Source organism: Sceloporus undulatus, chromosome 2 (assembly GCF_019175285.1).
Source record: "Sceloporus undulatus isolate JIND9_A2432 ecotype Alabama chromosome 2, SceUnd_v1.1, whole genome shotgun sequence".
NCBI lineage: Eukaryota > Metazoa > Chordata > Lepidosauria > Squamata > Phrynosomatidae > Sceloporus > Sceloporus undulatus.
This window is the reverse complement of record NC_056523.1, coordinates 229,934,653-229,949,945: the sequence shown is the minus strand read 5'-3', so window position 1 is coordinate 229,949,945 and position 15,293 is coordinate 229,934,653. Positions and strand designations below refer to the sequence as shown.

Sequence of the window (15,293 nt, the reverse complement as noted above, 5' to 3'; positions counted from 1 at the left end):
AGGAGAGACTTAGGGAACTGAGCATGTTTATCCTGGAGAAGAGAAGGTTAAGAGGTAATATGATGGCCCTCTTTAAATATTTGATGGGTTGTCATATTGAGGATGAAGCAAGCTTGTTTTCTGCTATTCCAGAGAACAGGACCCAAAACAATGAGTTCAAACTACAGGAAAAGATATTCAACCTCAACATTAGGAAGAACTTCCTGACAATAAGAGTTGTTGAACACTTGAATATGCTGCCTTAGAAGGTGTTAAAGTCTCCTTCTTTGGATGTATTTAAACAGAGGCTGGATGGCCATCTATTGGGAGCACTTTATTTATTCCTGTGTCACAGGGGGTTAGACTGGATGGCCCTAGTGGTCTCTTCCAACTCTACGATTCTATTATTCTTCTGCCATGTATGAGTAGTGGTTTTGATGAACAGGCGAAGGGTATAAACTTTTCATTCTACAAAACAGCATATTCACCCTTCCTAAAAAGGCCTATACAGTACTTGACCCATAGACTTGTAAAAAACTGTTTGCCCTAGCAGTGAATGGTTTGTCATGCATCCATACTGAACAATGTTGAAGTTATGTACAGTAAAAGTAGAAAAAGCTCCCTCCAGAGTAAAAACAAAACACAGAAGAACATTGCCAGTCTGAAGTGCTGCAGTCTAGAATTCATCCACTTCCATTTATCTGTTTACAATACACACACACACACACACACACACACAATGGGCCCTTGGTATCTGCTGGGACTTGTTTTCTAGGATCCCCTCCCCCCATGGATACCAAAATCCGTAGGTGCTCAAATCCTATTATATACAGTGGCATAGTAAAATGGTGTCCCTTATATTAAATGGCAAAATCAAGATTTGCTTTTTGTAATTTGTATATACTGCCGGCCCTCCTTATAGGCGGATTTGCCTTCATCGGCTTTGAGCTTACGCAGAAGGCAAATCCCGGCAGAAATTATGCGGTGTGTACTCTCACTGCGCACCATGCGCTGCCGCAAGCATGTGCCCCATTATTTTCTTTGGGGCTTGAGCATACATTCTTTTCCCCATATGTGGGGGGGGGGGGTCTGGAACAGATCCCCCACATAAAGGGAAGGCAGGATATATTTCTAAAATATTTTCAAGCTGTGGCTGCTTGAATCTGTGGATGCAGAGGGCTGGTTGTATGTCCAGTGGCACCCTATATAATAAAAACAACAAAACATAAGTGAAAAACAACAGTGATTCCTATCTCAATATCAAATCAGCAATTGTAAATCAGAGCTCTGATCTATGATCAATGAGGCTCCAATGCTTATGGAAATAGCTGAATCTTAACTGCATACCAAAATGAGGTGGCATCAGTGCCTCCTGCTAATAACAGATAAGTAAATGGGGTGCCATGGTACAGCTGAGATGATCCTCTCTCTTATACCACCACCTAGTCTGCTGCCACACTTCTTGAAGGGAGGATTAACTCTTTCCACAGTCCTGATGAATATCTCCATTTCCCAATGAAAATTTCCTCATCATGTATTGATTATAAACATTGTTCTTTTGTGATTTTTGTTCGCTTTGGTCATTTGCCTGTTTGATTGTAGCACAATCATGAATATCTGTTAAGAATCCAATTTCAGATAAATAGTTTCAGAAATAACCCTGACTTGACAAGTTATGACTGTTATCCACTTGTGAAAGACCATGGCTTTGACCGTGCCTTTCTTCCCACCTCTGTATTCTTTGCCATCATGCCACCTTTAAAAGAGGTCTGTTTACTATGTTTTAAATTTGTAACAATCTTGGTCTTTCTCAAGAAATCAACCTGGTCAGTTGGAAGCCAGGGTTCCAAATTTGCACAGAGGACTTAGACATCCTCTGCCAGTTGCCATTACCAGCATTCTTATTTGACTAGTCAACAGGCCATGATTTTTGTTCTGTTAAAAACCCTAAAGGCTGGCACCTCTCTGATCTTGGAAACTAAGCGTGGTCATTCCTGATATTACTTGGATGAGAGATCACCAATGAATACCAGTTGCTGTTGGTTACCTTAGAGGAAGGAATTGGCACAACCACCTATGTGGATTCTTTGCCTAAGAAAACCCTGTGAAATTTATAAAGTTGCCATAAGTTGTAGATGACTTGGAGATGCACACATATATACTCACACATACAAAAGAGATCCCTTTGTATCCTGGCTTTATCGAGTGTTTCATAATGGTTCTCCTGTTCATTTTACAGGACATTGGTTTAAAAGTTTTTACTAGTACCATAATTCGCAAGCTTGAACTTTGTCACCTGCCTGGAACACCTTTTGGTAAGAAAATAAATGATGGTGGGGGGCTGTTGCCAGTGATGGTGGTGGTACCAGTGGTCTGCAGCATTAAAACCATGAAAAGGTGATCTGTGGAAATGCAAGATAAATTATTGGCTAATTATTCTGTTACTCCCAAATTAATTAACAAGGCTGTCAATGGGGCAATTGAAGAACACCATGTGTTCTGCTGAATAGGTCATAATTACAGGGAGAAAGCATTGGTGATTGATGTTGTTGTTAACTGCCCTCAAGTCAACCTCAACTCATGGTGACCTTGTGGATGAGACGTTGCCAAGATCCCCTGTCCTCCACTGCTGTGCTCAGATCCTGCAGGCTCAAGCCTGTGGCCTCTCTGATTGGGTCCAGCCACCCGACATGTGGTCTTCCTCTCCTTCTATTGCCCTCTATTTTTCCTAGCATCATTGTCTTTTCCAGTGAATCGTGCCTTCTCATGATGTGACCAAAGTATGACAGCCTCAGTGTAGTCTTCCTGGCTTCCAGAGTATTTCAGGCTTGATCTGTTCTAGAGCTCACTTGTTTGACATCCACAGTATCCTCAGCAGTCTTCTCCAGCACCACATCTCAAATGAGTATATTTTCTTTTTGCCAGCTTTCTTCACTGTCCAGCTCTCACATCTCTATGTGGTGATGGGGGGTATGGTGGCTTGGATGATTCTAACTTTAGTGTTCAGAGCTATATCTTTACACTTTAGGATTTCATCCAGTTCTTTCATAGCTGACCTTCCCTATCCTAACCTTCTTCTAATTTCTTGACTGCAATCTTCATTCCGCTCAATGTTTGGTCCATGGTATGAGAACTCCTTGGTTATTATGATTTTCTCATTATCTAGGATGAATTCTTGTAGATCTTCTGTGGTCATTATTTTTGTTTGCTTAATGTTCAGCATCAAGCCTGCCTTGGCACTTTCCTCCTAAGTAATTGCTCCAGATTTTTGTTGGTTTCTGTTAGTAGTATCATGTTGTCTGCATATCCTAGGTTGTTAATGTTCCTTCCTCCAATCTTCACTCCCCTTACCTCCGAGTCTAGGCCTGCTCCGCATATGATGTTTTCTGCATACACGCTGAATAGATAGGGTGATAGTATGCAGATTTGCCTCACCCCTTTGTTGATTGGGAACCATTCTGTTTCTCCATATTCAATCCTGACAGCAGCCTCTTGACCTGAGTTTAGGTTACACATCAGGAGAATCAAATGTAGTGGCACTTCCATTTCTTTGAGAGCATTCCATAGCTTATTCTGGTCTATGCACTGAAAGACTTTGCTGTAGTCAATAAAGCACATGCAGATTTTGTTTTGGATTTCCTGGGGAGCTCCATTATCCATCATATACTTGCAATCTGATCTTCCTTTCCTGAAACCATCTTTCATTTATGAGATTTTTCATTTCATATATACTGTAGTAAAAATCTTTGCTGCAGAATATTAAGCATGATTTTGCTTGCATGGGATTTTAGCGCAATGGTCCTGTAAATATTGCAGTCTTCCATGTCTCTCTTTTTGTGTTTAGGAATGTATATTCATTGTTTCCAATCTGTGAGCCACTACTTTGTCTTCCATATTTGTTGGCACATTTTAGTTCGAACTAAGCTTTATTCTGCCTCTGTGGATTGTAGCAGTTCTCTTGGTATGGCATCAGTTCCTGGTGATTTATTCTTCCCAATTGCTTTGAGTGCAGCTTTCCAAAATTTGGGTTCATCTCCATATGTTTCTTTTTCTCATGCATCATTTATCCTTTTGCATTTTTGTATAGCTCTTCTGTGTATTGTTTCTATCTTTTTTATTTCATCTTGTTTGTGTATTATGTTCCCTTTCTGATCACAGAATAGCCCCACCTTGGTTTATATATCTCTTTGAATTCCCAAATCTTGTGGAATAGGTCTCTTGTTTGTCTATTTTTATTGTTGTATGCTTCTATTTCTGTGCATTGATTGTTGTAAAAATTCTCTTTGTCCTTGCACACTGATTGTTGGACAGTAGCATTCATGGTTCTGATTTTGTTCCGGTCTCCCCTTACTTTTGCTTCTCATTTTTCTTTAACTACTTGAAGTGTTTCATCTGTTATCCATTGTTTCTTCTCTTTCTTTTTGGCCACAGATATTGGATGGGTAGGAGACTCCCAAGTAAAGGTTTGACACTCAAAAGCCATGGTAGTGTTTTGCCAATCCATACTGGACAGAGCTGGTGTTGAGGTTGCATTTTAAGGGTGTGGACAGGGATAATAGTGGTCACAAATCTATTCAAGAGAGAAAGGTGGAAAAGCAATACAGAGAGCATGAGAATGTGATGGTTTGGGAACAGCTTCTTATGCAGAGGGCTAGAACCAAGACCTGGCATAGCTGAGCCATTACAAAAGCCTGAAACCAGCATCAGAATCTTATTTCCTGAAGGAATATGTGTTTTGTAGTAGGAGAAAGACTAGGGAATTTATAACTTGGGCAAATAATCTGGCTTACTTTTTCGGGCTTCATTTCTGGATCCAGGATGCCTCCAGATGTTATCATACCTAAATTGCCACTGATTTAAGTGGGATGCTGCCATCCGGATGCATCTCAGTTTGAAGCCTTGCTCACCCAGCACTTTTTCGAAGTCAGGGAGCTTCCGACTTAAAAAAATGGCCAGCTGAGCAATGCTTCGAACCGGGATGCATCCAAGTGGCAGAAACCCACCAAAATTTGTGGTGATTTAGGTATGATAACATCCAGGGGCATCCCGGATCCAGAACTGAAGCCAGAAGAGGTAAGCTGGCTTATTTGCCCAAACGATAAGCTCCTAAAGTGAAGCCACAGCAGTCTGTTATTAAGACTTTTCTTCCTCTGGGGGACGGATGACCTTTGCAGTGAACTCTGTGATGATGCAGCAATATTTTGGGTAATCATTCAGTTCCCAGTGGGAGATGTAATGAGGCATGCTCTTTTCAATTCAGTGGGTTAAAAGGAGCAAGAGATGATCACTGTTCCTCTTCTTTTCCATCTGGAAATGGGACTTTGGTCATTTTAGTGATGCTGGGCCCTGTGCAGAGGGGATGTCTGATGAGTATAAAGTAGTTGCTCTTTCATGTGCCACTTCATCCATTAGGGCCTTGACCAGAGAGGGAAGAAGGGAGCTATAACTGTGGGACAGTAGCAGATTGAGATGACTGAACTCCCATAGGTTTTAAAATAGATGTGAAAGTGATTGGCTTTTAAAAATTAGCACATTTTCCCTCTGTCAGCGGAATTTCCTCAGAGAGCCATATGCTTCAGCAATTAGACTTGCAAATTCGTTCTGTGTTGTCTTCCAATGATCAGTTACAAAACCAAGTGCTTAGGAATGGAGTGTGGCTTTGGCGCGACCTCCGGACTCTTAGGACCCATGCATCATTTAAATAGCATACCTCCAAAGAGGCCCGAAGCAGCTTTATTTTGGCAGTCTGTAACAGGCCTATGTGAATAATCTCACTCACACATTCCAGGTTTGTTGTTGACACTATGGAACCACATCTGTGCACATCTCTGCGAGTTCAGTTGCTCACACATTTCAGCACTCAAATAAAGATGGAGTCTTATGATGGGGATGTATTCGAAGCATGTTTGAGACATGCAGAGTTTTATCCCGGTTTATCCTGGGTCTGTTTGCATCAATTATTCACACTGCCAACAATGCGAATCATTTAGAAAAACTAAGAAGAAAAAAAACCTGCCACTGATTATCCTAGTTTCTGGGAGGGAGGGTTGGCAGCATCCCTTCAAACTTAATCAGGTGCGTTTGAAATGTATGTGAATAACAAAACTCAGATTCTATGTGGATTATTTTCACCATTTGAATAACCCCTGAGAGAAGGAAACTGAAGGGTTATTCAGGCAGTGAAAATAATCCCAGGAGAACGTGAGTTGAATCTGTGTTGTTCACATGAATTTCAAATGTACCCAAGTAAGTTGGGGGGTGTGGTGTGCCAAAAACAAACAAACATAAAACCTGGGATCTTAGAATCATAGAGTTGGAAGAGACTGCAAGGGCCATCCAATCCAACCTCCTGCCATGCAGGAAATCTAAATCAAAGCATCCCCGACAGATTGGCTTTTTTTCCCTTCATGTTTTCCTAAAAGATTTGCATTGTCAGCTGTGAATAACTGATGGGAATAGATTCAGAGACCCACATAGACCTGGAATAACTGATGTGAATAGGGACCTGCATAGACCTGGAATAAACCAGGATTGTAAGCCTGAGGGCAGGGAACCGTCTATTATCCCCTCTGGTGTAAACCACTCGGATTCCCAGTGATTGGGCGGTATATAAATAAATCCTATTATTATTATTATTATTATTATTATTATTATTAAAACTATCTGGGTCTTGAATGTAATTTGAATATATTTGCATTATCAACTCCTTTATTTGAGTGCTGACACATATGAGCAACAAAACTCATATGATTTCTGATTTTAAAAAATAGTGTGAACAACAAAACAGGAATGCATGTGTGAGATTATTTGCATAGTCACACTGCAAAACAAAACGTGTGAATAAACCCTTCAGGCTAGATCTGGATCCAAGCTTGAAAACACTTCCTATTAATAGGAAATAGGCTTCCTCTTAAGAATTCCACAAATTCACTTCTAGGCCAGCCTGTGTCGGAGTCATTGGTCCCAAATTGATGCTTGATGGCTAGGACCCAGAATTCTCACCTGATTCTACCAAATACTTTGTCAGTGTGGTGATGTTGGGGTACTTTAGACCAGTTGGTAAGGTAATTTTTGAACAAAGGAATAATACCATGCATGCATTAATAAAGCCACTTTAGAAATATAGCTCAAGCATATCCTCTCTTTCTTGTGTACCTTACTGTCAGCCTATGGTGCGCCAGGCCCAATGCCAATGCCAGTTGCCGCAGGAGTTGTTATGCCAGGTGCCGCAGGAGGTGTTATGCCAGGTGCCACAGGAGGTGTTATGCCAGGTGCCGTAGGAGGTGTTATGCCAGGTGCTGCAGGAGGTGTTATGTCAGGTAGACTTCCAGAATTTGGAGCTGGTATGGCTCAAGATGGCGTACCAGGAACACCAATGGGATTTCCAGTTGATTTCTATCGTGGAGGAAACTTCGACTACAGCAAACCAATAGAGACAATCAGGAGTATCTTCCCTGAGACATGGATGTGGTTTACCACTACACTGGAGTAAGTAGTGGCTTTGATGCTTGAACAGTAAGTTAAATATGGTTTGAAAAGATCCTCAAAAAGAAATTTGAGCCCTTGTAAGTTTCAGACTACAGGGTCTGCTGTAGATTATACATTTGTGCCAATTTATTTGTAACTTTTCTATATCATTAACTGGGTGGTTTTTATCATGTCAAATGCTTTGTTAGAAGTCACAAGATGACTTATTGTAACACACTGAAGGACACCATATAAAAATAACGTTAATAAAAATAACAAAGCCATATTCCAGACACTGAAAAAACCTAGAAACAGCATTCCAGAAACAAACAAAACTCATACAGTTTATCTTACTCCACAAATGCTTGCTGAAATACCCTTTGTACGAACTTCCCTGCCAAATCGCAATTGAGAAAGAGATTAGCAATAAGGAAGCCGCTGCTAACAAAGCCATGACTGCCATGCTATCCTTCTGATGCTTGGCATGGCTTATACCGAGGATTTCAAATAAATTAATTTTAAAAATTGATTAAATTATTACAAACAATTCTTACTTATACAGATGTTTTTAAAGCCCTCCAAAACTGTGTCTGGTCTATATTCTTTATTTGGTTGGTTTTTATTTTATTTTACTTGTTTTATTTAGATGCCGTCTTTCTCTCAGAGTGGGACCCAAAGTGGCTCACAGAAAAAAAAATGGTTATTGATAATAATAATAATAATAATAATAATAATAATAATAATAATAATAGTATTTATATATATTCCGCTTTTTCTCAGTGGAATCAAAATGGATTACAGGAATATCAAGATAAAATCACATGCAATTTTTAAATACAATTAAAAAACCCAAACCCCAAACCCTCCCCCCAACTGTTAAAAACCTAACTGTACAATTTTAAACACAATTAAAATAATCTAATATAAAATAAAATAAAGTCCTTCGTCTGAACGTTGATCTGAATCCTTGGTCTTTTAAAAGGATGCAAAAGTGCTTATTGGTTGAAAAATAAATCCTCAAATAAAGCAGAGGAAGAATAGATTTCAGTTAGAAACTGCTGGAAAACAATGTGGCTAAATTTGCAAAATATCAATTAATGCAAAAAATAAATAGTTAGAAAATGAGAACTATGGGAAAACAAGAAAAAGAGAAAGAAGACACACAAATGGTAGATAATTTGATTTTTAAAAATGGAGATCAAATAAATTATGTAGAAATTCAGCTTGGTTAGATGAGAAGTAACAAATAGACAAAGAAATGGGTATCATATAGTAATTGGTTAAGCAAATGTAGCAATTTGTCAAATGTTTTCCATCCTGAGCAATTTAATTGCGCAGTGTATTTAACGTTGTGTTGATATATGTTGAGTGTCTTTTTATATTGTAAATATGTGTTACTGAATAAAAAAATATATATTTTTAATGGGATAAAAAGTTTAAAAAATATACATAAACCCATCCCAATAAGAGTCTTGGGAGCCAGCATGGTGTAGTAGCTTGAGCATTGGACTATGACTCTGGAGACCAGGGTCTGATACCTGCTTGGCCATGGAAACCCACTGGTTGATCTTGGGCAAATCATGCTCTCAACCTCAGGGTAAGGTAATGGCAAATCTCCTTTGAACAAATCTTGTCAAGAAAATCCCATGATAGGTTCTCCTTAGAGTCACCATAGGTCAGAAAGAATTTGAAGACACACAATGCATGCGCGCGCACACACACACACACACACAATAAGAAACCTCCCTGAGACTGATTACATATTGAAAGCCTGCTTAAACAAAATGGTTTTTGTCTGCTGACAGAAAGAAAGCAGGAGGAGGCCAGTCTAGTTTCCTATGGAAGGGAGTTCCAGATGCTGGGAGCAGCCACCAAGAAGGCCCTCTCTCATGTCCTCACCAAGTGAGCATGTGATCGTGGCAGGACCAAGAGAAAGCCATCCTCTGATAATCTTAGGAGTCTGGCAGGTTCATATGGGGAGATACAGTCTTTCAAATAGTCTGGACCTAACCCATGTAGGACTTTATAGGTCATGGCCAAAACTTGCAGTTTGTACAGAAACGAACCAGTAGCCAGTGAAGCTGTTTTATCAAAAGAGGTATATGCTCCCTATAACTAGTCCTGATCAGCATTCTGGCCCTGGATATATGGATCTTGAATTTATGTTGAAATGAATTTATTTTCCCAGCCTTCCCCCAAGGATCTCAGGATCTGCTTTTGAGAATAGTTCTCTGAGCTAAGTTTGGCTAGAGGATTATGACTGGGCAGTGAGATTTGCGATTGAGGCACATTAAACTGTGCACAACCATCAAAAGAAAAAAGATGAGAGGGGTCTCTTTGTCTAAACCAGTGATTCCCAAACTTTGGTTCTCCAGGTGTTTTGGAGTTCAACTAGAATCCAGCTTGATCAACACTCAGAAATTCTGGGACTTAAAATCCAAAACATCTGGAGGATCACAGTTTGGTAACCACTGGTCTAAACGAAGGGATAATATTAGTAAGAGAACGTTCAGTTTTTCTAGGATGATACCTGAAACAAACCCAGCCTTCTCCCACTTTCTCCAATAGCTTTCTTCTATGGCAGGGGTAGGCAACCTGCGGCCCGCGGGCCGGATGCGGCCCGGCGAGGCCTTGGGACCGGCCCCAGCCCGGTCCTGCCACTGATTGCCGCCGGGGCCTTTGGCATCTCGCATGAGGAGCATGGTGGGGTAATTGTCTATAGAAGCCTCAGAAACATGCATTTATCTTAACATTTTTTTTAAAATCAGCAAATTTTTTCACGTGTCCTCCATTTTTTATTTAAAAAGTGCCCTCCATTTGAAAATTTTGTCCTACATTTGTCCCAGTTTATTTATTTATTTAATTTTTAAAAAAATTATTTACTTATTTATTTTTTGGCTTCGGTCCCCCAGTTGTCTGAGGGACAGCAACCCGGCCCCCGGCTCAAAAGGGTTGCCTATCCCTGTTCTATGGACTAGATCAGCCCTCTAACCACTACACCACACTGGCTCTCAGAGCATGGGGTTGCTTGTCACAGGTTCATATTTTGTTCTATGCTCCACAGTAATCCTAAAATATATAATGATGAGAATTTCTTGATATGACATTAAAGAGAGGTCAGTTTTGTTTCTATCCCTCTGCAGTCCTGAACAAGAGGTTGATATGCTGGTGACCATTCCAGACACCATCACAGAATGGAAAGCTGGAGCCTTCTGTACATCAGCAGAAACAGGCTTTGGTTTGTCCAACCCTGTCTCCCTCAAGGCTTTCCAGCCCTTTTTCCTGGAGCCCACCTTACCTTATTCCATTGTGCGAGGAGAGAAGTTCATTCTGAATGCCACTGTCTTCACCTATCTGCAACACTGTGTTAGGGTAAGGAATGCTGACCACATGGGGCCTAAGGTTTCTGAGCAGCCTTCTGGTACTTCTTATAGCTGTGAAGGAGATAGACATGGGAATACATGGGCAATACCTAGGCTGACCATATTTGCTTGAGACAAAAACAGGACATTGGGATGGCAAAAACGGGATGGGGTTATGTCATATTCCATATTCATTAAAAAGTAAGACAAGAATAAAAGTTTTATTACATGAACATATTGAGCTACCAATTATTATTCTTCAGTGACAGATTTCATACAAGAATTTAGGTAGACGTAAAAGGAGAATGTATTTCATTACGATCGTACCATGAATATTTCTCTGATGAAGCAATCTTAAGCAGCAAATGTTGGTCTTTTGACGCCTTATCATAAGACTTCTCACATTCCATGACACACTTTCTTTTTCACAACCACAATTTCAAACAGGGATCTTCAAACCATTTTTGCAACACAACAGCATTTTTCTTGAAAATGGGACAAAATTGACATTTATATTAAAACAGACTCATTATATTAGTCTGGAAATATGGGGAAAAAATGGTACAGTCCCTTTAAAATGGCATGTATAGTCAGCCTAGCAATACCAGATTGCAACCTCAATTGCCAACTTCAATAGCAGCCTCAATAGTCAAGCTGGATAAGGGCTTTGATTGCTTCCTTCCCTTCCAACAAAGCACATGCCCAAGTAATTTCATGGTCTTTGGTCTGATGCCATCTTTGCCTTCACTTGCCTCCTCCTTTGCAGTATTTCTCCCCCTCCATTGGTACGCTGTCTTTCCAATAACACCACCTTGTTCATGGACAGGTGAGCATATCTCTGGCACCTTCTCCGGATTTCATAGCTTCCCCCAAACAGAAGGAAGAACAATCTTACTGCCTGTGTCCAAATAAGACGAAAACTGTGTCCTGGACTGTAACTCCCAAATCTCTTGGTAAGATGAAGTTAGGGATGCTGGTGAATGTCAGAAGGGGGGGTGGAATGGGTAGCCCTTGAGGTCTCTTCCAACTCTATGATTCTATGAAATCTGTCACAGAATCAGCTGGTATCAAATTTTCCTTGTTCTGAAAGGGTCGTGGTCTCACAATGCTGGACTCCCTTGTCTGCACAGACTCTGTAAACAGGTGGGAAGGATTCCATGCACGTGAAATTTATAGGGATACTTACATGCATGCCTATAGAAAATATTACATTAATTTTGAAAGTGATGGATGATGATACAAGAAATGCAAACAAGAGAGAAAGGAAAATCACGTTTTTGCATATACTGGTGCATATAGGTAACTTTATATTAGCATTCATTGTAGATAAAGACATATTATTTTGCATGTTTGTTTTCCCCCAAAATCTGGGGAGGGGGGGAATACTCTACAGAGGACAGACTGACTGAGAACACCTGGCCTGCTGGAACATATGATGGGCAGATTAAGTTTGGTTTGTACAGCATTAGTTAAAGGAAGAGAAATGTAGGGAGGAGAGAAAAAGCCATGCTGCCTAATAATTCAACAGAAATTTATTTAGTGGCTACAAGTTGATCAGCGATAGACAGAAGCACCATTTACACTCCCACCAACAGAATTATTTTCAGTTACAGTCTCTGCAGCCCCCTTCAGGTTGGCTCAGGACAAAGCAGATTTCTGCATCCTTAACAGATTCACGATGCACAGAAGTAATTTTGAAGCAATTTGAAGATTATACAATGTTAAACTAGCCTTATGTGTATGGCCTTGCATTTTTTTCCTAGATACCAAATGTAGCAGTGCTATCATTAATCCAAAGGACCTAAGAGAGGCTGTATCCACACCACAGAATTAAAGCAGTTCAACTGCCATGACATTGTCCTACAGAATCCTGGGATTTGTAGTTTGGCAAGGCACGATAATTCTCTGACAGATCACGTGCTCAACAAACTACCATTCCCAGGATTCTGTAGGATAGTGTCATGGGTGTATCCATATGCTTTACTTCTGCAGTGTGGATACACCCAGAGTAAGTATGGGGAAAGATGGAATGCTATGCTAACATACAATGTGAAATTAGTATTTTTCTTCCAGGGGAACTGAACTTCACATTAAGTGTTGAGGCTGTGCACTCAGATGAATTTTGTGGGAATGAATTACCAGAGGTGCCCACAAAAGGACGAAAAGACACGGTGACCAGATCGCTATTGGTTGAGGTACGTCAGCTGCTTCAATTGATGAAGGTTTGATATAGTTATGGAAAAAATATGGTACCACAGCATTTATAATGTCCTGTCACTTATCTTGAAATGAATTCTTATGGAGCTATTTAGTAATGTCAGCACATTCCTGAAAAGTAGTCTGCTAAATGTGCCTCTCCATTTGATAATTTAGAGCTGGAACATCAACAGAGTCCGATGTTTACATGCTACATGCTCTAATGATGCATGAAGCTTTCCAGAAGTTGGGCAGACACTCAAATGTGGGTGACTTCAAGACGCTCCAGCGGTGCAGCATTTATATGCTGCATGCCACTAGAGTGGCTTGCAGCTGGTTCCAATGCACGGCTGGGTGGGAAAAGCCAGCTTTTTGCCAGTCGAAAAAGGAGCGGATCTTTGCCGTTCCTTTTTGGACTGACTTGAAGGCTGCAATGGGTTTGCCGTGGCCCCAATCCATCTTCAGAAGGGATGGCTTCAGGCCATTTCTTCAGGGCCATCTGTTATCCCCTTTACTTCTTTCAGTTTGCTCCCAACATTATAAATAAATAATAAAAATAAATAAACTATATTCTTATACCCTGCCTTTCTGCTGCAGCCATCAAGGCGGCTTACATAACTACAATATGTTGGAATAATACATACTTTCAATAAACAAATTGACACCCACACACACACACACACACACACACTTTGAAACAGGTCACATAGGCAACAAGAAATAAAGGGGATGGGAAGTAGATGCAGTGGCTTATGCTTTCTAAAACAACTCAACTGATTGTTTTGAAAATTAGCAGTATAGGAGAGAAGAGTTGAAGGATGATCCATGCTATTGAAACTTAAGGGGTATGAAATGGCTTGTTTGGATAGGAGTTAGATAAATGTCTCCAACAGTCTGACAGGTGCTTCCCCTGCCTAGACTTTGGAAATCTGACTCTGTCATCAAGTCCCTCCAACTCTAGTGCATGTGAGGGGATCTTGGGGCTAGGGGAATGTGCTCAGTGCTTTATTAAGAGTGTAGTATTTATCATTTTCATAATTTATAATTTTCAGAGGATGGCAATGGCAAACCCCCTCTGAAGAAACTTGCCAAGAAAACCCTATAATAGGTTTGCCTTAGGGTCGCCATAAGTCAGAAATGTCTTTAAGGCACACAACACACACACATACAATGTGTTTGAATCCTCTACAAGCCAGGACATATTTGAGATTTGTCCTTTGCCATTTTCATTTATGTTTACTTCAAAAGAAGGTAGAGAATTTATTTAAAATAGTTAGCTTTCTCCCTGTATCGATACATCTTTGGTTGCAGTACAGATAATAAAACAAGATTAAACAATTTAAAACAATACAAAAGCCTAAGACTAGAAAATGGCCTTTGAGGTCCTTCAGTGTTTCTGAAACTGCTTCTCACTTGGTTCCCTTTTTCCTTTTCCTTCTATGTCTGTGAAGCCTGAAGGGCTTGAGAAGGAGGTGGTCTTCAGTTCTCTGCTCTGCGCATCTGGTAAGTGCCCATCTTTCTAGATGAGGCTTTTCACTCAATGCAACGGCAAATTGATAGAGAGTGTGTGCAGCAGTTAGAGATCCAGGTTAAGGAACAAAGACACCAATGGCTTAAAGAAAAAGAAATGAATGGCTTTATTATTCTGATTATTTTAATGATTATTTTAATGTTTTAAAGGTTTTTATTATTGATATGTAGGGATTTTATGTGTTTAAGGGAGGGAGGGAATAATTTGGAATACTTTGTATTGTATAATTTCTTGCTCTGTAAGCCACCTCGATCCTGATGGAGAGGCGGGATAAAAATTAAATTTATTATTATTGTTATTATTATTATTATTGGTACTGCATTCTAAGATGAGAAAGTTATTCAGGGTGCTAATATGTTCTAGTTTCATTCTACAACTGAAGGAGAACTAGTGGGGAGGTAAGAGGTGGGGAAACTATCAGTTTACATTACAGAGGGGTCAGGATAGGTAGAAAAGGAAGGAGAACACTCAGAATGTCTTAGCATTGTTGACTATTCAATGCTAAGCACTGTTGTTTTTCTAACACAGATAAATACCTAGAGGTCTGCAGGTATATCTGTAGATGACAAATTTGATTTCCAAAACATACAAGGATTATGAAGATTTCAAACCATCTCCCCAAAGTGAGGTGTGGTATAGACACCATTCAACTATTCCAGAGTTGATTTAAAGGGCTCCTCTTTATATGGTAGCCCATTGACATCTTCACGCAACGTAGGAGTTTATGACATGGGAAAAAGCACCCAAATCCCATGGAT

At 40.1% G+C, this 15,293-nt stretch overlaps 1 protein-coding gene across 3 annotated transcripts in view; it reads left to right on the top strand.

Moving 5' to 3' along the window:
• The window catches only part of LOC121922336 (alpha-2-macroglobulin-like), a 72,826-nt gene that overhangs the window by 25,600 nt on the left and 31,933 nt on the right, over positions 1–15,293 (top strand). For all 3 annotated transcript variants that reach the window (XR_006102137.1, XM_042451630.1, XM_042451631.1), the window contains exons 17-22: positions 2,219–2,294; positions 7,146–7,467; positions 10,590–10,818; positions 11,635–11,761; positions 12,882–13,003; positions 14,456–14,507. Coding sequence is in view for 2 of the 3 variants with exons in the window: in XM_042451630.1 (XP_042307564.1) it covers positions 2,219–2,294; positions 7,146–7,467; positions 10,590–10,818; positions 11,635–11,761; positions 12,882–13,003; positions 14,456–14,507 (928 nt within the window). In the remaining variant the exon portion in view is untranslated. The remainder of the gene's footprint in view (positions 1–2,218; positions 2,295–7,145; positions 7,468–10,589; positions 10,819–11,634; positions 11,762–12,881; positions 13,004–14,455; positions 14,508–15,293) is intronic.